General features: G+C 42.9%; 1 protein-coding gene across 3 annotated transcripts in view; it reads left to right on the top strand.

Annotated features, from left to right (window-relative positions):
• Positions 1–22,553, top strand: part of WDPCP (WD repeat containing planar cell polarity effector) — a 483,012-nt gene that overhangs the window by 86,510 nt on the left and 373,949 nt on the right. For all 3 annotated transcript variants that reach the window (XM_033938784.1, XM_033938782.1, XM_033938783.1), the window contains one exon: positions 19,866–19,950. In XM_033938784.1, the coding sequence (XP_033794675.1) occupies positions 19,866–19,950 (85 nt within the window). The remainder of the gene's footprint in view (positions 1–19,865; positions 19,951–22,553) is intronic.

The raw sequence follows: 22,553 nt of genomic DNA, 5'->3' as shown, positions 1-22,553 counted from the left end.
CATGCCTTGTGTCCAAAAACCCATTCCCTCCCCCACCTCAGCATCTATTTCCCTCCCTTCCTCTCTCCCAAGTCCATGCCTTCTGTGTCCAAAAACCCATTCCCTCCCCCAACTCAGCATCTCTTTCCCTCCCTTCCTCTCTCCCAAGTTCATGCCTTCTGTGTCCAAAAACCCATTCCCTCCCCCATCTCAGCATCTCTTTCCTTCCTTTCCTCTCTCCCAAGTTCATGCTTTCTGTGTCCAAAAACCCATTCCATCCCCCACCTCAGCATCTCTTTCCCTCCCTTCCTCTCTCCCAAGTTCATGCCTTCTGTGTCCAAAAACCCATTCCCTCCCCCACCTCAGCATCTCTTTCCCTCCCTTCCTTTCTCCCAAGTTCATGCCTTGTGTCCAAAACGCACTCCCTCCCCCTTTTGTGTTCTCCGTTTGTCTCCCAGCCCATCTTAGCATCTTTCTCAGCAAAATGTAGCTCGAGCCGCGTAGGCTTGTCTTCTATTTCCTGCCTGTCCCGCCGCGCACACATAGCCGACCAGAAGTCTTCCCCGACATCAGTGCTGACGTCGGAGGGCGGGCTTTGCTTAAGCCCTCCCTCCGACGTCAGCGCTGACGTCGGGGAAGATTTCCGATCGGCTGTGTGAGCGGCAGGGCAGTCGGAGTAGAAGACGAGCCTCGCGGCTCGAATTATATTTAACCCCGCGGGTCCCCCATCGTCCCCGTTCAGCTCTCTCTCCTGTGCACCCCCTGGTAGTACTGCCCTGATGGCGGCCCTGCGCGTGCCAGCTGCAAGGCCTTCGCGTGCCACAGTTGGCACGCTTGCCATAGGTTTGCCATCGCTGTTTTTAGTTATAGAAACCACTAAAACAGAAATACAATCGTATAATAGTGAATTTCAAATAGCTAAGGAAGGCCTAGAGAGTAGTTTGGCTACAGATGAATACAATAAGTCTCTGCAAGAATTTAACACCAAGATAGTAGGGTTCAGGGAGGATCTTAGGAAAACTAAAATTAAAAAACTGCGCCGCGATGAATTAGACTACACTAAGGGTTTTGTCTATGCATGGATGGACAAGTCCTGTTCTTCTAAGCGAGCCAACCACCCCACATACACTCACACATCATCTGACTCTTCTGACGATGATAAAAGACAGCAGAAAGCTACTTGAGCAGGTCCCAATATCCATTTTCAAGGGGGTCCAAAACCAAACACAAAGAGGCCTCTCAGATCCAGACAAACAAGAAACCAGCCCTAACATCTAATATTTTTAACCTCTCTCACAGAACCCTTACCCCAGTTGAAACATCAGTGTTAGACAAGGGGCTTTCGTTCGTTCCTTCAAACACCTATCAACCTTTTGACACCCGCATAGCACTATTTAAGTTTATTAGGAAATGTAAACTTAAAAATTATTGTCAAAAGGAACAGTCAGGTAGTCAGGATAACAGTCAACTAACAGGCAGACAACTACACATATCAGCCAACCAGGAGTCCATAAGCAAATCAACTAGCAGGCAGACCAAGACCAACACTCAGCAAGTGAGAAGCTGATAAATGGCAGGAAGAACAAGAAGCAACAAGATTGCATTGAAGACCAGCGTCCCAGTCACCGAAGAAAGCCAGAGGACAACCACAGCTTGCATGCAGACAGAAAACTACCCACGACAGATGACAGAGGTCTCTGTGCAGACTGAAGCTATTCCACAGCAGATGACTTCAGTCTCAGTACAGACAGAGACAGACGACCTCATGCAAAATTGTCATTGTTTTAATAAGACATTAACTATTTTTTTTTTTTTTTTTGCGGCCCTCCAAGTACCTACAAATCCAAAATGTGGCCCTGCAAAGGGTTTGAATTTGAGACCACTGCTGTAGGGGCTTATTGGGAAAACCTCTCATGGAGATGTTTAACAGGGGATGAGTTACCTTATACATGGCGTTTGGCAGGTGTCAGTCACATTGTTGCCTAAACCAGACCAAGGATCCTGAACAATGTGGATCTTATCGCCCTATTACATTTTTAGACATAGATTATAAGCTTTTTACAAAAATATTAACGAATTAGCTACAACAGTACATGAGCCATTTAGTGAGAGATAACCAGGCTGGCTTTATCCTTGGATGCCAAACATTTGATAATATGCAGCGGATTCTCCATGTGTTTCATTTGGCTAAGCGACAGGAAGCCCCAGCTTTGATTTTGAGTATTAATACTGACAAAGTATTTGACAGGGCGCTGTGGCTGGTTATTAAAGAGACCTTGATGAAATTTGGGACCACAGGTCAATTCTTAAATTGAATAAAGACTATTTATAGTAAACCCTTGGCCTGTCTACAAATTAATGAGCAATACTGTGACACCTTTGAATTGGCCAGGGACACTAGGTAAGGCTGCTCTTTGTCCCCCTTGATTTTTGCCCTCATTATGGAGCCTTTGGCCCATCAAATCCTTGAGAGCAAGGTATCAAGGGCATAGTGAGTGGACGGGTGGAAACTAAACTGTTATTTTTTGCGGATGATATCCTACATATGGTGTGGATAGCCTCATGAATCTCTACCTGAGATTTTAACCATTCTAGCAGCTTATGGGAATTTATTGGGATTTTAAATAAATTTGACCAGATCAATTATTTTGAATTTAACAGTGAGTCCAGACGATAAGTGTTGGCTGCAAAGCCAATATCCGTTTCACTGGGTGACCATGGCTATTAAATATTTGGGGATCCATCTCTCCGCCAATTTGAATGAGCTGTACCGTTTGAATTACCCACTTGTGATGCAGGAAATGTGGCAAACTTTAGATAAATAGGAACACCCGAAACTCTCTTGGCTGGGGAGGGTACATGCAGTCAAAATGATGCTCCTACCCAAGCTTCTCTATCTATTCAATGCATTGCCCCTCCCTCTATCTAAGGGCTTTTTTACATATTACATAAGAGGATATTTCATTATATCTGGAAGCGCAGACCCCTAAGTTTGAAACGAGAAATGATGTTTCAATTGCTGGAGTGGGGGGGGGGGATAATAGAGGTCCTGAATTTTCAAACTGTATAATCAGGTGGCCCAGCTTCGCATCTTGTTGGCCTGGCAAGTGACTGGCGGCAAGACATGGGTGGATATGGAATCTTGGTATATGGGAGATATTTCGCTTTGAAAGACCTCAGGGTAGTGGTGGGACAAGTGCATCCATTTATTTTGCAGGCATTACAGATATGGGTTAAAATTTGAGCATTTCCATTTGCGACAGTTACAAATCCAGATTTGCTAAGCTCAAAAAGTGCTCGCATATTGCTCACATGAGTTCTGCTGGCAAGCGGCCATTTTGAGATTCTGGAAGGCCCCACACCCACAAGTTGTTGTGGCGCGCCAGGTTTTCTCCGTCCTCCAGCTTTGCTAGAAGATCATCATGCTTGGTGACCCTGGGCAAGTCACTCAGTCCTCCATAGCCCCAGGTACGTTAGCTAGATTGTGAGCCCACCAGGACAGAGAGGGAAAATGCTTGAGTACCTATTGTAAAACCGCTTAGATAACCTTGATAGGCGGTATATAAAATCCTAATAAACTTGAAACTTGAAACTTGTTTCTAATTGTTTGTACCTTTCTGCAGCTCAAGTAAGTCCCCCTCGTGGTCTATCACTTTTTCTTCAAAGTCGTTGAGCCGTTGGCCCATTTCCTCTACTGTTTTGTGTAAGCCATCAAAGTCTGCATTGAAATCCTGATGCATCGTGTGCATAGCTGTTTTTAGTTCATTAATCTACTCACAAAGCTTGGTACGCGAGGCCGGGCTGTTAATGTTAAGTTACCTCCCAGAGGTACCTTCTTTATATTAAAGGACTTAGGGTTAGATTCACTAAGCAAACTGATCATGTACGGTTTGCGACCTCTTTGTGACCCGATTTTACTCCGGCCCGATTCACCTACCTCTCTGCTGATCCGATTCTGATCCATGCATGCAAATGAGGGGAAGGGCATGCAAAGTGGGCAGGGACGCGATTCACAAAACAAATTTTGCGAACTGACTTGGCTGGCCGATCAACCCAAGAAATGATGCTGGGGACCAGTCGCAAACGTCCTTTCCGGCTGTCTAGCTCCATTGCTGCCCTACTCTCTGCACGCCCTGCTTTCTGTTACCCCAAATCTCTTCTGCCTGCCGCCCCAAATTTCCGCCTTGTTCTGCCCCCAAATCTCTCCTGCCTGCCGCCCCAAATTTCCGCCCTGTTCTGCCCCCAAATCTGTCCTGTCTGCTCTGCCCCAAATCTCTCCTGCCTGCTGCCCCAAATTTCCGCCCTGTTCTGCCCCCAAATCTGTCCTGTCTGCTCTGCCCCAAATCTCTCCTGCCTGCCGCCCCAAATTTCCGCCCTGTTCTGCCCCCAAATCTGTCCTGTCTGCTCTGCCCCAAATCTCTCCTGCCTGCCGCCCCAAATTTCCACCCTGTTCTGCCCCAAATCTGTCCTGCCTGCTCTCACCCCGAATCTCTCCTGCCTGCCGCCCTACTCTCTCCCGAATCTCTCCTGCCCTTCCCCACACAGCAAGCCCGTGGTTTTAACCCACGGGTTTAAGCGGGTTAAAACCACAAGCTCATAAAGAAGTTGAGAAATTAAAAATAGTTTTAAAAAAGTTTTCAAAGAGGCCGCTGCTGATGCCGAGGATCGAATCGGGACCCTAAAAAAAAGCAACACACAGCAACCGAACACGAACGCGTACGCAGACCATCTACAGGGAAAGCAGATGGTCTGCACATGTGTTTGGATCACACACTAGCGATCCTTGTCGGCGCATGGGGGCATTCTTCCGATCACCCCCATTAGAATATTGTTGATTGAAGAATCCATCGGACCTGCCCGGATCGGTCACGATCGGGCAGGTTAGTGAATCAAATAGCCTTCATTATTTCTGCTAGTTAGATTAGTTGCTCTCATTGTAAGGTTGTTATCCATCCAGTTTAGGATGCTTAAATGTGTCAAAAAACAGCTCAATATAACTGTGAGGCAAAATCTCCTGCATGGTGTACGTTGGTGTAAAATCCTCCAAATTGCTCAAGCATATGAATTTCCTTGACTTTGTAAATACCACACATTTTTTTTTTTGCAGTCTTTGCTGCTTAAATTTTGACCATTACTGATAATGTCATCAGGCAATACCCATTACAGGTAAGAGGTTTTGCTCTTTCCTGTGTGGTATGTCAGTGCTGATTTTATGCATTCTCATTCATATTGCCGTTATCAGATTTTCATCAGCCTAGGGGTCTTTACTAAACTGTGTTATGTGAACTTTTCAACTTTTAACTCTCTGTGCACCCCACGGCCCTGGATAATTATACCTGAATCTTCTTTGACCTCTTTAACTTTTCACACCCCGACCTTGTTAGACTGCTTTTGGTGATTGCAAGAGGGATCTGCCATATCAGTTGAGCAATTGAATCTGGAATTTGAAAACGTTGTCAGGGGCGCGACTGATATGTAAACTGAATAGGTCTTTATAATGAATATCATTATCTCAAATTCATTCTGTGTAGTTGTCTGCAATCCTATTGCTCTCTATGATTGTCAGCAGATGTTTCAAAAATGAATATATCAGTAATAGTTTAGTAGACTAAATATATGCAGCATGGGTTTTTTTTTCCCCCCAGATAAGTTTAAGCATAAATATAAACATACCGGTAAATATAAATCTAGCGCACGTAATCTTTGTTCTGTTTTGTTTTTAAAAGCTTTAATGGGTTGCGGATAGTTTTTTATTTGTCTGCGCATCGGTTATTATTCTGAGAATTTATCTTTGGAATAGGTTTAATAATTTGTTGCATGCTTTTATATCAAGGCACTTATTCGTCTGTTTGTGGCAAACCCATATTCATTGACGATATATATAGGTGAGAGCTATAGTGCTCTCTTTATTATGACAACAATACCACTCTCTTTTTTGGGTCCCTTCACTGAGCACATATGCAATAGTTTTTCAGAGTTACTCTTTTATTAATGAAAATTAATTAGACACATTTGTTTTGATATGCCACACACCACCCCATGTGGGAGGCACATCCATCTTACTTTGGGATTTTTTTCAAGCAAGTATTCACTGCACTGTCTATACACATAATGATTTTTATTTTGTACATTCTATATTTTATGTTGTATAGATATTTTAAGTATTTTATACGTATTGGCACAAATAAGATCTCATGGTGTTTTTAGCTTTTTTTTGTGCATGGTTCTATTTTATCTAGAGACATCTGATGCAGGCAGATACGCCGAAACATGGCTTGTGTCGGGTCCTATAATAAACATATGATTTTTTTGCCCATTAACTGAAGGCCCTTTGTGCTATTTTTTCTTGGTGTCTGATTTGTACTGTGTCTCTTCATTTTGGACTAAGCATTAAATTAAACATGTTTTATTTCATTCAACCTGGCAACAAGTTCTATAGTATCGCCTATATTTGCTATCCTTGGAGCACACTGTTATGGACTTGTATTGCTATTGTTGTTGTTTTTACTATTGAAGAATATGAATGTTTTTAGGCCTTTCCTATCGAGTTTTATGGAGTTCTTTTCATTTACTTATTTGGATTTCTGTAACTGCTTAGATCTATTGTTGAGCAGAATATCAAATTTTAATAAACATAAACAAGAAACTGGGCTAGATGAACCATTGGTCTGACCCAATAAGATTATTTTTATGTTCTTATCTTATCTTTTATGTTTGTTATTGTAATTTTATTCCATCATAGAAAACAGTTTATGTATATGGCTTCTGATTTTAGGTTTTAAGCAATAAATGCCCTGCAATGCAAATAAAAGTTTAAAAATCCAAAGGTGTTTACTGGATAAACCGTGGGAAAGCACCACTTGCCCTAGTACTCTCTTTGGCTTATATTATTTCAATAAGCTTGCTACTTTCTTTCATACTCAGGTAGATAAATTATTATTGAACGCCTTCGTAGCTTCTAAACGGTATTTGTGTAGTTTCTACACCGACAATTCCTTTGAAACATAAATTTACATATTAGATTCCATCAAAAAAAGTTCTGTAGCATTAGAACCTGTGGCACCAAATACCTCTATCCATATACTGTAGTTAGGCAGAATTTCCTTACTTTGCCCCAGCATTATCTGAATACTGCTAGAGCATTTCGAGGGAATTTTCAGTAGCATATCCAAATAGGCCTGGATTCTCTAACTAGTTCCATTGTCGGCGGCCACCAATCGCATGTCAATCAGTGCAATATCATTTCTCATCATTCACTCTCCCACTCTCACAACCTAAAGTCCTTGTTTCCTCTCCCTCTTTTGGCAGATGAGGAATTTCTAATGACATAAATTGTACTACTGCTACTACTTATTTCTATAGTGCTACTAGATATATGCAGTGCTGTACACCAAAACACAGAAGACAGAGTTCCTGCTCAAAAGAGCTTACAATCTAGTCAAGACAAACTGGACAATGTGGTGCATCTATATACAGTGCAACATTGGCAGAATATGAGGCGTGCAGCAGAGTTCTGAACAGATTGAAGGGGAGAGAGATGGTTTAGCAGATGGCCAATGAGAAGCAGGTTGCAGTAGTCTATGCAAGAGGTGATGAGGGTATGGATGAGGGTCTTAGCATTGCACTCAGAAAGGTAGGGTCTGATTTTAACGATATTGTAGAGAAAGAAATGACAGGTTTTGGCAGGCTGTTGGATATGTGAAGAGAAGATGAGTCAAAAATTACCCTGAGGTTGCAAGCTGACAAGACAAAGAGGATGAGGGTGTTGTTCACAGAAATAGAGACTGGAGGAAGAGGAGAGACAGGCTTAGGTGGGAAAAAAGGAGCTCAGTCTTTGCCACATTCAATTTCAGATGACAGCGGGACATTCAGGCAGCAATGTCAGACAAGCAGGTTGAAACCCAGGATTGAATGTCTGTTGAGATTTCAAGTGTAGAGAGATAGATCTGTGAGTCATCAGCATAGAGGTGACACTGAAAGCCAATGGAGATTAGAGCACCAAGGGAAGAAGTGTAGATGGAAAAAAGAAGTGGACCCAGGACAAAATTCTGAGGTACACTAACTGACAGCAGGATGGAGGTGGAATGGGTGTGATGGGAAAGATAGGGAAAAAAAACATGAGATAACAGAGCCCTGAAATCCAAGCTAGAACAGCGTATCGATGAGTAGGTGCTGATTTACTGTGTCAAAGCTGTGGATAGATCAAGAAGGATGAGGATGGAGTAGAGTTCTTTGGATTTGGCCAGGAGCAGGTCATTGGAGACTTTTGTAAGGGCAGCTTTTGTAGAATGAAGAGGTGAAAGCCCGATTGAAGTGGGTCAAGGATAGTTTGAGATAAAATAAAGTCAAGGCAATGGTGGTGAACAGCATGTTTAAGTAGGTTGTCTAAGAAGGGGAGGAGGGAGACAGGATGATAGTTGGAAGGGCAGGTGGGGTCCAGCGAGGGTTTTTTAGGAGTGGTGTAGCAATAGCATGTTTGAAGGCATCAGGCACAATTGCGGTGGAGAGTTATAGGTTAAGGATATGGCAGATAGAGGGAATGACAATAGGGAGAGATAGTGATAAGTAGATGGGTGGGGATGGGATCAGATGAACAAGTGGTGAATTTGGAAGAAGGAAGAAACAGTGCAGTTTCCTGCTCAGTAAAGTCAAGAAAGGAAGATAAGGTGGCAAGGGCTGAAGGGGATTGGTAAACTGGACTGGAGGATGTGACTCGGTTGAGAATTCAAGGTTAATTTTGTGAAACATGTTGTAGAAGTACTCAGCCACTGAGGGGGAAAGTGGGGGGGGGGGAAGTGACAGAAGGGTTGGAGGTGGGGGGACCTTGAGTAAAGAGTTCGATGTGGCAAAGAGGCAGCAAGGGTTGGAGCCAAGAGAGTCAGTCAGGCAGTTGTAGTCTTGTTTGTCAAGAGAGAGTCTTGTTTGTCAAGAGAGAGAGCGGATTGGAAAGAGGTCAGGTGGAATTTGAAATGAATGAAGTCAGCATGAGTACGAGAATTGAGCCAGAGTCGTTTGGCAGACCTGGCATAGGAGCGTAAGTGGATTTTAGAGTTTAGCCAGGATTGGGGTTTGGGGCGTCTTACAGAGTGTGGAGTAGGGGGGAGCAAGGGTATTTAGTTACATTCATTATAAATTTATGATTAAATTGAATAATCTTTCTTTGATATTACTGGGTCATAGACCATAGAAGTCCACCCAGCACTGTCCTTAGGTTCCAACTATTGGAATTAATGTTGAAGCTCAGTACCTTAGGTTCCAACTACTGGAGTAGCTGTTTGAAGCTCACTCCAGTCTATCTGAACTACTCTTCCTCTGTGGGATAGAGACCATAAAAGTCTGCTCACCATGTCCCCATGTTCCAAATTGCTAGAGTTCCCGTCAAAGCCCTCATAGAAATATTCTAGGCATCAACCACCCTCTTCATGAAAAATGAATTTTCTAACTTACTTGACTTCCTTTCGGGGGGGGGGGGGGGGGGGGGGGGGGGGGTTAGTTAAGAACATAAGAATTGCCATACTGGGACAGGCTGAAGGACCATCAAGCTCAACATCCTGTTTCCAAGTGACCAGCCCAGGTCCCAAGTACCTGGCTAGATCCCAAGTAGTAAAACAGATTTTATGCTGCTTATCCTAGGAATAATAAGTAGATTTCCTCAAGCCATCTCAATAATTGCCTCTGGTCTTCTCTTTTAGGAAATTATTCAAACCTTTTTTAAACCCTGCTAAGTTAACTGATTTCACCACATTCTCCAGCAATGAATTCCAGAGTTTAACTACCCATTGTGTGAAGAAATATTTTCTCCGGCTTGTTTTAAATCTACTAATTACATTACATTACATTATATTAGGGATTTCTATTCTGCCATTACCTTGCAGTTCAAGGCGGATTACAAAAGAATTATCCAAGATGTATTACAACAAGAACTTACAAAAAAAAAAAAATTGGTCATTTTCAAAAAGAGTGAGAAATGGGTAAGGTTATTTGTTTGGGGTAGTTGGCTTTAGTGAGAGGTGGAGTTTGAGACTTGCGGTATTATTTCTTTTTTCAGAGTTTTCTTGAAGAGTATGGTCTTTATTTCTTTTCTAAAAGTCTTGTAGTCGAGGGATGCCGTCAGTAGATTGGCGATTTGGTTGTCTAGTTTGGCTGCTTGAGTGTCCAGGAGGCCATCATATAGTTTTTTTCCGTTTGACCTCCTTAATTGGGGGGGTATGAGAATGGGGTGTGAATTTTCCTATGTCTGGTTGCGGTGTTGTGGATGAGGCGGTTATTCAGGTAGTTTGGACTGTCTCCGTATAAAGTCTTAAATAGTAGGCAGTAGAATTTAAATTGTATTCTTGCTGGGATCGGAAGCCAGTGCGATTGGAGATATGCTTCTGTAATGTGATCATGTTTCTTTAATGAGTAGATGAATCTTAGTGCTGTGTTTTGAATAGTTTGTAGTTGTTTTGTTATGGTTGTAGGGCATGGGAGGTAGAGGATATTACAGTAGTCAAGTAGGCCTAGTATTAAGGACTGAACTATGAGCTGGAATTGAGTTTTCTTGAAGAATTTACGAACTTGTCTTAAGTTTCTCATGACTAAGAATGACTTTTGTATTGTTTTATTGATTTGCGGTTGCATGGTGCAGCATCTGTCGATAGTTATTCCTAGCAGTTTTAGGGTGGTTTGTATGGGGTAGTTGATTGCGTTGATTTCAATGTTGGTTATGGTTGGTATTTTGTTGTTTTCTAGGAGGATGAATTTCGTTTTATCTGGGTTCAATTTCAGTTTGTGATCTTTCATTCAGGTTGCTATTGATTTTAGTGTTTGGTATATTGTGTTCGTCATGGAGAGTTCAGGTTGATCGAAGGGTATGAGAATGGTAATGTCATCGGCATAGCTGTAGGAGGTTATGCCTTGTTTGTCCGGGTGAGAGCTGAGGGAGGCTGTATAGAGATTGAAGAGAGTCGGGGATAGAGGGGATCCTTGGGGAACTCACATGCCCCCCCTAGACCTAGTATTTTTGGAAAGAGTAAATAAGCAATTCACATCATCCTTTCCACTCCACACAATATTTTGTAGACCTCTATTATGTCACTCTTGAGTTGCTCTTTGGTGAGTATTTAGAAAAGTTGTCAAAGATATAGGAGATTCTAAATTCCACAGATTACCTGAGGATAGATCTAAGTTTCCTAATTGGACTGTGCCAGCTAAATCTAAATTACCTGAGCTCAAATGCTACTGTGCTGTGTGGTCTAGTTATTTTCAATGTTCTCAGTATCATTGAAAGCACAGGAGCAGGGATCAGAAGCAGGGACTACTACCTCTACATTCAACAATTTTTGAAGAGTAAAACAGCCTCCTTTTTGGCTGACACATAACAGGAAGAAATCATAAAACAAGCTGCTGCTACTACTACTACTACTACTTACCACTTATATAGCACTGAAAGGCGTATGCAAAGCATTTTGACATTTATAGATAGTTCCTTCTCAGAAGAGCTAACAATCTAACTTGGACATACAGACATGACATATAGGGTTGGGGATTCAGAACCCAAGGTGAGAGGAGTTAGGAGTCGAAAGCACTCTTGAAGAGGGCTTTTAACTGGCTCATGGGAGGGAACACAGGGGGAGATAAGCGAAGAGAGATAGTGAGGGGCAGTTGAGTGAGTACATTTGTAGGTCAGTAAGAGCAGTTTGAATTTGGAAATGGATGGGAAGCCAATGAAGTGACTTTAGGAGAGGGGTAACGTGAGTATGGTGGTTCTCCCGGAATATAAGTCATGCAGCCAAATTCTGGATAGATTAGAGGGGAGCAAGATGGCTAAGTGGAAGGCCTGAGAATAGTGAGTTGCAGTAGTCTAAGCTGTGAGTTTGTAACCATATTTGACTACATCTAACATCCACTGATTGGTAGCGACCTGGACTCACTCATTGACAAATCACAAAAGGTGTCCCCCAATTTAATCCATCAAGGGATGGACCTATAACCCATCATTGAAAGGACTTTAGACAACAAGACTCCAGGAAAGGGAGTATGGTATTGGAAAATATTCCATTTATGATCAAATGATTTTTATTGAGCCAAAATGAATAACAGGTACAGAAGATACAGCCAAAGAAACAGGGCTCAGAGTGAACAATTTTTACATGCCCCCAGACACAAACCTCCCCCTCTTCCAGAGTCCCCTACTTCAAGGAACGTATGAACTAATATACTGGAAAAGCAAGAAAAACATAAAAGTAAGTACAACAGAGTCAACAATTCAAGATATGACTCCGGGCCAATTAAGTCATCATGTTCTAGAAAGGCTCTCAGGTCGCTTGAAAATGTGATCCCCGCACAGTAGAAAGGGCTGAGATGTCCAGATGCTCCTAAGTCAGCAGGATAATCATCTGAGTCCTCCACAGAGACATAGATGGGACATGCACCTTAAGCTGTTTGAGCAAAATACATTTTAAAGTAATCAAAATGGACCATTTAAGAAAGGAATTGTTCCTGGCTCACTGGGATGATGTGAAGGAATAGTACCGAAATGAATTGAAGGAGAGTGTCGAATAGTCATCTTCCAAATATTTCCAATAAAGGTGAAGATTCCAGTCCAGTAACTCTGGATGGCAGAACAAGTCCAAAACATGTGGCTCAAGGTAAATATTTCCAATAAAGGTGAAGATTCCAGCCCAGTAACTCTGGACGGCAGAACAAGTCCAAAACATGTGGCCCAAGGTAGCATCAGAGTGTCCATATTTAGCACAATCTGCTGTGGGTCTAAACTTAGAAATATATGCCCTTCTAGGAGACACATAAAGACAAAATATCAACTTGTAGTGCAATTCCCAGAAGTACATATATTTCCTCAAAGAGGGTAACTTAGTCATAGCATTTAGTATAATATCATCAGGTAATAACATTTGAAGATCATGGGACCAAGAGGTCCGCAACTTAGCATGGTCAGGCAAGGGAGTCTCATCCTTCAAATAACGATGGTGAAATTTGAGGGACACTTTCATCTGGGAACCAAAAGTATAGGCAATTCCTGCCTTCCAGAGCTCAAATTTTCTTTCTTCAAGGAAGCCACTTAATGTTGGATCTGTAAATATGCAAACCCATCAGTGCTGGCAAGATTATTGTCATGGCGAAGTTGCTTAAAGGACTTCATTGTGCCATCCTTCTTCACCAGATGAAATAAAAATTTCAAAACCCTGGCCTACCATCGAGCAAACCGCGAGTCCTCTATGCCAGGCAGAAAGCAACTGTTAAAGCCGACACACCCACTGCCAGACCCTACGTAAAGGCAAACAAAGAATGCAAAGCATCAAATTAGATAGTTGAAAGGAAGGAACAGAATGTAAATATGCACTGAAATGTACCCTCTGAAAACAGGCAAGTTCCAGAGGTGTGTTAGCGAAATCAGTGGTACCTCGAAAAAAATCATTAATGTGTAGCATGCCACATCCAGTAGTTAAGTAATGAAGATTCAACAAGCCTAAACCCCCTTTGTAGTAGGGTCTCACTGCTTGTGACTATGAGAGCTGGGTGCGACGGCCCTTCCAAAGAAATTGTTGAATTAAATGAATAATTTTGTTCTCATCCAGACGTCGTAAATATAAAGGAAGAACTTGGAAAACATAAAGCCAGGATGGAATCACAATCATGTTAAGAAGACCAACTCTGCCCATAAGAGAAATAGGATAGGCGTGCCACAAACGTAATTTAGTGGACAATGAGAATAGTAATGGATCCACTTTAAGAGAATATAGGATGGAAAGATCATATGGAATAATCATAACTAAATATTTAAATGAAGAAGTGGCCCACTGTAAGGGAAAAGTGCCCACCCACCGTTGGCATACGGAAGGATGTGAAGGCAAAGCAACTGATTTGTCTTAATTAATAGTTAGACCCGAATAAAATCCATATTCAGCTATAAGGTCCAGGACTACAGTAAGAGAGTGAGCCGGGTTCGTAAGAATGAGCAACAAATCATCTGCAAAAGCCAAAGTTTTGAGTTCCTGACCCACTATAAGTATCCCACTGACCTCTTCAAACTGCCTAAGAGTACCAAGTAAAGGTTCCAATGTGAGAATGAAGAGCAAGGGAGAAAGGGGACAACCCTGATGAGTACCATGTCGGATTGGGAAAGTCAGAGAGGGTCCCAAAACCAGGAGACAGGCCATAGGATTAGCATAAAGTGAGCAAATGGTGGCACGGTAGAACCCAGAGATGCTCAAATAATCTAACATGTGAAATAAAAAAGACCAAAAGACATTATCAAATGCCTTGGCCGCATCAAGGCTCACAAATAATGCCGGAACATTGATATATTGAGAATAGGCAAGGGCCAACAAAATCTTGTGCACATTTTATACAGATTGCCTCCCCAGGACAAAGCCCACTTGATCCTCATGGATTAAAGTAGGGATGTGAAGAAGAAGTCTATCTGCAAGAATATGAGATAAAAGCTTAAGATACGACATTGATCAATGAGATTGGTCTATATTATAAGAATCAAGGAGATCAGCTGGTTTGCCAGTTTTAGTAGCAGAGCTATTGAAGCTTCATTGGCAAAACGCGGAAAGGCACCCTTTTGAACAGCCATTGTATAATATGCTTTCAACGGACCACATATGTGAGGTTCTAGCAAGCAGTAAAATTCCCCTGAGAACCCATCCGGACCAGAAGCAGTGCCAGTTTCAGTGGATTTTATTGCCTTTTTCAACTCCACCGCCTGTAAGGGCATATTCAAATGACTGATGTCAGACTCCTGCAGACGCGGCATCCCTGAAGAAGCTAAGTAGTCAGTCACTAAAGCAGCTGGAGATGAGGGAGTGTCACCAACTGGGAAGCGAAGTGATCATCCAAAACGCGAGCTATGTCTTCTGTTCAGGAGACCATCGCACCCCCGGAGAACACATGGCCAAAATAGGATTCTTGCCTTCACGAGTGTCAGTTAATTTGGCTAGCAACTTGCCAGGCTTATTGCCATAACGCTGAAGATGATACTTGCGATAGGAGAACCATTTTTGGTTTCATGAGTGAATCAATGAGTTAAGTGCTGCCTGAGAAGCCAGATAATGTTCCCGTGTGGCCAAAGACAGGCACACCACATATGCCCGCTTGGCTACCTGCAAGCAGTGGCGTACCAAGGGAGGGGGCAGTGCGCCCCGGGTGCCAGCCCTAAGGGGGTGCTCCCGGCCTTGCCGTTCAGTCCCCCCCCACCCACCCCCGAAGGACCGCTCGCCCCACTGACCTTCCTGCACCACCTGTGAAGCAGCCCGCAGCAGGATCGCGAAGTCAGCGTCAGCGATCCCTGCGCTGCTTAGGCGCTGCTTCCTGCGACGCGATCCCGCCCCTCCTTTGACGTCGGAGGAGGGGCGGGACCGTGGCTCAGGAAGCAGCGCAGGGATCGCAGACGCTGACTTCGCGATCCTGCTGTGGCTGCTTCATAGGTGGTGCGGGGAGGCCAGGGGGGCGAGCGGTCCTTCGGGGTGGGTCGGGGCATCAGGCCTTCAGGGTGGGGCGGGCGGGCAGGCAGGCAGGTTTTCAAGGGGGAGGGGGTGACAGGCAGGCAGGCAGGCCTTCAAGGGGGGACTGGCCTTCGTGGGGGGGGGTGCAGACCTTCAAGGGGTGCAGGCAGGCCTTCAGGGGGGGTGCAGGCCTTCGGGGGGGGTGTAGGCCTTTGGGGGGGTGCAGACCTTCAAGGGGGAGACAGGCCTTCAAGGGGGGGAAAGGCAGGCAGGCAGGCCTTCAAGGGGGGACAGGCCTACAAGGGGGTGGGACAGGCCTTCAAGGGGGGGGACAGGCCTTCGGGGGGGGTGCAGACCTTCAAGGGAGTGCAGGCCTTCGGGGGAGGGTGCAAGCCTTCAAGGGGGTGCAGGCCTTCAAGGGGGGACAGGCCTTCAAGGGGGGGGGAAAGGCAGGCAGGCAGGCCTTCAAGGGGGGGGAGAAGCTACAAGGGGGTGGGACAGGCCTTCAAGTGGGGGACAGGCCTTCGGGGGGTGCAGGCCTTCGGGGGGTGCAGACCTTCAAGGGGGGGACAGGCAGGCAGGCCTTCAAGGGGGGGACAGGCCTACAAGGGGATGGGACAGGCCTTCAAGGGGGGTTCAGGCCTTCAAGGTGGGACAGGCAGACCTTTAAGGGGGGACAGGCCTTTGGGGGGGGACCATGATTTAGAAGTACACGGAGGGAAGGGGGTGTACAAAAAGACGTGCATATGCCAAACTTTGGGGGGGGGAAGAAATAATGGGTCTGAAAATAGAGGAGAGGGAGAGAGATGATGGACCATGGGATTTAGGGAGGGAAGGAACAGAAAGGGAGAGAAATTGGACACAAGGGATGGTGTGGAGGAGGGATAGAGATATTGGATAGGAGGGTAATTAGGAAAAGAAAGGGAGAGATGGTGGACTCTGGGGTGGTGGGGAAGGAGGGAGAGATGCCGGATGAAAGGGTATTTAAGAAATGGTGGATCTGTGGAGGGAGATGAAAAAAAGGAAAGATACCAGATTTCCTGGGAAGGGAAGGGAAATGGAAAGGGAGGACAGAGTTGGCAGATGGATGGTTAGCATGCAGAAAGAAGGAGACCCTAGCAAGCAAGTTATCAGAAGAAAACCAGAGCTTTGGACCAACAAGATTTGAAATATAACCAGACAACAAAAGGTAGAAAAATTAATTTTATTTTCTGTTTTGTGATTATAATATGTCAGATTTGAAATGTGTATCCTGACAGAGCTGGTGTTGGACTGCAAACGTGAGCTAGGATTTAACAGAGAGAGGAAAAGTCCTTTTTGTTTCTTTATTTTATTTACACCACAGCGCCAGTGTGGTTAGGAGAAGCCAAAGGGGGTGAAAAAGCTATAAAACCCACCAGGAGTTTTGAAAAAAATCACCCAACTGGGCAGGAAAATCGAATTGAAAAACCAATTCAATAGGGCTGAATCGAATCAAAAATTTTTTTCCTGTATCTGGCAGCATTAGTTTGCGCTACTGTCTTAGACTTTAGGACCTGGGATTGGGGAGAGATGGCATCCTCAGTACTTTATAATGCAAGTGAAACGAGGATTTGGTCAGACTTTTGAAGGGTCTGCAGAAAAAAAATATTGTATAGGCCGGGGACATGAGACAGCAGGAAATGGGAACTTTTCTTCCTTCTATTTTTGTGAATGGAAAGGCTGAGGATGTCAGAGAGTTCAGTTAAAATATGTGCTTTATAAGAAAATATAATAATGTGTTTTATAAAGTTTATAGCATAGCTGGCCTACCCAGTGAGGTGTTCCTAGTGGTGATGGTGGCAGCGTGTCAATGTGTTGAGAGGAAGAGGTGGTCTGGGAAATTCTGCTGAGCAAACTCCGGGCCCATTTCCACCCCCCAGTTAGTCCACTCCACTCAACTGGTTCACACAGTAAGTGGGTCTTTGGGTGTTGTTTTGGGATCTCTTCCAGTGGTTTATCTCCTTCTGGTCCAAGGAAGGAAACTTTGTTATCCTTAGCATTGACCTACAGAATATGTTTGTAACAGCGCTGCTTGTGTGGCATTAGGCTATGTAGTGATCGAAAGAAAAAAAACAGACCTTTGCACATTTTTGCACTATATGGTGGGTGTATGAGGAGATTCACATTTCCTGCACAGCTAAGTCCATGTGAAGTTCCCTTGTGACATCTAGCAAGGTCTCTGTTTGAAAGGAAAGATCTAAACTTAAAAATGAAGTGGCCAGAAGTTATGGTAAAAGCAGATAGTGTAGCTGGTTTTAAGAAAGATTTGGACAAATTCCTGGAGGAAAAGTCCATAATCTGTTATTAAGACATGGGGGAAGTGTCTGCTTGCCCTGGATCGGTAGCATGGAATGTTGCTACTCTTTGAGTTTTGACCAGGTATTAGTGTCCTGGATTGGCTACCATGAGAATGGGCTACTGGGCATGATGGACCATTGGTCTGACCCAGTTAGGCTATTCTTATGTTATGTTCTCATCTGTAGGGGCCTTTGTTTTCACTTCTTATTTTAATGTATTTTTTTTCTGGGAACTTATCAGTGTTTTTTATAATGGGAACAAAAATGGAAGAGAATTAATGTGTGTGGGATGAGGGGGTAACTAATTTCTTCAGCTAAATAATTCAATCCACTTCAAACAGACATAGGAGAACTCACGCACCATTCACACACCCTCCAACCAAAAACTTCAAAAGAAAAAAACTGTTCGACAACCTCCTAGCCATTCGAGCTGCAACACTCGACCCCCAACTCTACAACCAATTGACATCGACCACAGACTGCAAAACCTTCAAAAAGAAATAAAAACCCTTCTATTCAAAAAACACATAAAACCGAACTAACACAATCAGAACTGTCCCAAGCATCACCTGCAACTACTCCATATGTACTTCTGATGTCATGACAATTCAGACATAATTTATGTTATGTTTGGAATATAAGAAAATTTTCACTGCCTGTTTCTATTCTGACCATTTATTCCGTTTCATGGTCATTACAAAAAATATTTTTTTACATGGGGGGGGGGGGTGTCAAAAAATGATGGGCCCCGGGTGCCACATACCCTAGGTATGCCACTGCCTGCAAGGCCCACTCCAAGGTAATAATCGCTTTGTTGAGTCTTCGAAATTGAGTACAAGAATACGCAAGTATATGTTACCATAAAACAGACTTGGCAGTCTCCCAGAACAGAAAGGGGTCATCTTGATGCTGAGAATTATTGAGCACATAATCTTCTCATTGATCTGATAAAAAGTTTTTGAAATCAGGATCTTGATTTAAATAGGCAGGAAAGCGCCAATGGCGCAAACAGACATAGCTCGCAGGACCCACTTTGGCCGCAGTTACCTGAGAAAACATTGAAGAAGACAGAAGGATATAGTCGAGATGAGATCATGATCCTTGGGCATGGGAAAGATGCGTGTAATCCCGCACCTTGGAGTGTAGGAGCCGCCAAGAGTCAATCATATCTAACATGGAACAAAAATCTTGAAGCAAGTGACCCTTGGGACCCAATGGAGCCACTGGGAAGGATGATTTGTCTAGGTCAGGATCCAAGTATTCCATTTATTTTGTGGTGCATAGAAGAGGGAAGTTTTTGTCCTATGTTAGATATCAGGCAGATAAATTACCCTTTAAGTGACAAACTTCAGGATGGAGACACTGCACTCTCCCAAGGGGAGTTTCTAAACTCCTTGGATCTCAAAGACGCATATCTTCATATTCCAATCTGGGCACACCATGAAAAGTATTTGCAGTTTGCAATTGTAGGACATCATGATCAGTTTCAGGACATGCCATTTGAACTGGGCAATGTTCCTCAAACATTTTCCAAGGTTATTGTCATAGTTGCAGGAGCTTTTTGCTAAGAGGTCATCAAAGCCTGTTCAGAAGAGGAGAGATTTTATGTAACTCACCAAGTAGGGCAATTCCTCCAGTCTCTTGGTTCGGTGGATCTTTTTAGAAAAAGCAAACTGAGTCCTTCACAGTCTCTACTAAAATGACAGTAGCAAACACAATTTCAAAATAGTTTGGCATTGTGCATTTGAATCTATAATTATTTTGCACGGCAATGTTATACATTTTTATTTTATTTGAGCATTAGCAGTGTTTTTGTTCCTTATAAATTTACTCTAACTTATTTTGCACATAAACAGGATTTGAAAATAAGTATCCTCACTTACCATCAGTTGACTGATATTTCTTCCATCTTAATGTTTAACAGTGATTCTTTTCGGCTGCCATTATAGCTTTGTAAGTAATCTTTGAAGGTTGTGTGTGTGTGTTTTATTTTGTTTTCTTCAGTATTATATTTTTAAATGATCAGTGACAGGCACTTTACTACAGTTTTTTGAAACTTTCAGTTTTACTTGTAATAGAAGGTAATTAATTTGCACATGTGGTTTCTTTCTTTTGACAGAACTGCATTTCCTTCTGCCATCAGATGTCTTTCTGCCTGACAGAGTTGCACCTGTGGTCTTTGAAGAATACTTTACATGTTGGGGGTAAATCAACTGCTGCCAAATTCCATTCTGTGCTTGCAACAAATAAGAATGCTATTCAGTGCTCATTCAGCTAACACACAAGTCGGAATCCTCATGTGAAGATTTTCTCTTTGATTTACACTGCAGGGAGAGCAAGTGTTAGAACATTGTTGTGTTGACTGGAGAGATGGCCTTTTAGTTCTGTCTTCATAATTAAGTCAGTACAGACTCAAAAGATCCCTTTCCATTCTGAAAACAACTATTTTTGTATGAATCAGTTTTTTTGTATTCCTCTTTTAAAAAAAAACAAACCCCAGTGCTTCTTAATTGACATCTAGTTTTTGACTGCAGTGACACGTTCCTGTTGACAGGTGTTTTTATGCTATTTAGTAGAGAATCCAGTTCAGTAACACACATTGGTCTCTTTTTAACCGTTTCTTATAAGAATTATTTATAACATAGTATTTATTGTACACCATGTGTAGAAACTATTTGGGCTGTATTTGTGGCATGTAAGATTTAAAAAAGTAAAATTAGAAGAACATTCAAAAATATCAAAATGTCATGTTCTTTCCTATATAGAGGTAATTCACAAGCACTATCATAAAACATGCTTATTGGAGCATTTTGTATTTTGTGTAAAGGTTGTTCAAATGAGAAGAAGCTACTGTAGTTAGTATTAAAGTGTTTAATAGCTGAAACTTGCAAGAGATTTGAAATCAAAATAGTATTTATTATAAAACATTCTCTCCCCATTCCTTCTTTTCCTTCCCCTACCTCCATCCATCTCACCTCTTACTCCTCTTCCCCTATCCATAGCAGCTAATTTTTGAAAATGATTGGGGGTGCTGAATTCATGGACTGAACAGAAATTTCCCCTCGTCCAAGAGCAGGGCAGATAATGTGGACATCGGGAAGACTCATATAGCCAAATCAAAAGCTAGGTTCCTGTCATTCCTTCTTCCCCCTCACCCCCCATAACCAGTCCATATCTCTAGCTCTCCCTTTAGTCAATCCTTAGACCACACTCCCCCCCATAACCAGTCCTCACCAGTCTCTCTCTGCATAATAATCTCTCTTTCTCCAATTCTTTCACTTCCCCTAATTTTGTTTTCTTCTTCTCTTCTCTTCTTCCTGTCCTCTTTCCCCCTTCTTACTCTCTTTCTGCAATTAAAAAATTTTTTCCTTCTGTACAGGCATAATTTGATGTTTTTATTTGGAGACAGAGAGTTTAATAACTCTTTGCTTGCTCCACTCCCATTATTTTTTTAGTCTCTTGTGCTTCTTACTTCCCCCTTGATTTAAGATTACCAGATATCCCATGACAACGGGAAGTGAAGTTGTATGTGTGTGTGTGGGCAAGGGCCACAATTTTCCCAAGGACTGTCCTGGAGGCAGAAGCCAATGGGCATGGCTCCTGCCATAAAAGGTACCAGAACTGGGGGGGGGGGGGGGGGGAGGAAGGGTGCCACTAGACACCAGAGATATGTTTTTAAAATTATTGGTTGGTTAGTGGATTGGTGGGAGGAGGAAGAAAGGCTTCCTAGACCCTGTACTGATCACTAGTGCAGGTCCCCAGTGCCAGCCTCAGATCTGGCTATAAGTTTCTGGCCTTGAGCTCCTACAGCAGACATCAGTGCACAGCTCTGCATGCTGCAGTGCAACTTTACCACCCCGTCCCTTTTACAAAACTACAATAGGGGTTTTTGAGCTATTATATCACAGGTAAATTTACAGTGGCAAACTTAAACAAACTGGGCAATCCTATTATTTACAATATTATTATGTTAGTAGGAAAAAGGAGGTATTGATGGCCCTGGAACGACGAATGAGGTGATTAAATTTGCAGATGACACTAAACAGTTCAAAGTTGTTAAAATGCAAGCTGATTGTGAAAAATTGCAGGCAGACCCAGGAAGACTGGGCATCCAAGTGGCAGATGAAATCTAATGTGGACAAATGCAAAGTGATGCACATTGGGAAGAATAACCCAAATCACAGTTACCAGATCCTAGGGTCCACCTTGGGGGTTAGTGCCCAAGAAAAAGGTCTGGGTGTCATTGTAGACAATGCGATGAAACCTTCCACCCAATATGTAATGGCGGCCAAAAAAGTAAACAAGATGCTAGGAATTATTAAAAAAGGGATGTTTAACAAAACTAAGAATGTTATAATGCCTCTGTATCACTCTGTGTTGCGACCTCACCTTGAGTATTGTGTTTAATTCTGGTCTCTTTATCACAAGAAAGATATAGTAGCACTAGAAAAAATTCAAAGAATAGCGACCAAGATGATAAAGGGGATGGAACTCCTCTCGTATGAAGAAAGACTAAAAAGGTTAGGGCTCTTCAGCTTGGAAAAGAGACGGTTGAGGGGAGATATGATTGAAGTTTACAAAACCTGAGTGGAGTAGAATAAGTACAAGTGGATGAATTTTTCACTCCATCAAAAATTACAAAGACTAGGGGACACTCAATGAAGTTACATGGAAATACTTATAAAACCATTTGATTTGTGATTGAATTTGAAAAAGACAAGTAACAAAATATATCTTAAAATATTTTCAGCTATTCATGTAATTTCCATAGCTCAAATCCGCATAATGCATGCTCAAATGGACACTG

The sequence above is a fragment of the Geotrypetes seraphini genome, chromosome 3 (genome assembly GCF_902459505.1).
Source record: "Geotrypetes seraphini chromosome 3, aGeoSer1.1, whole genome shotgun sequence".
Lineage (NCBI taxonomy): Eukaryota > Metazoa > Chordata > Amphibia > Gymnophiona > Dermophiidae > Geotrypetes > Geotrypetes seraphini.
Note: the sequence above shows the minus strand (reverse complement) of the source record. Positions and strands in the feature narration are given on the sequence as shown.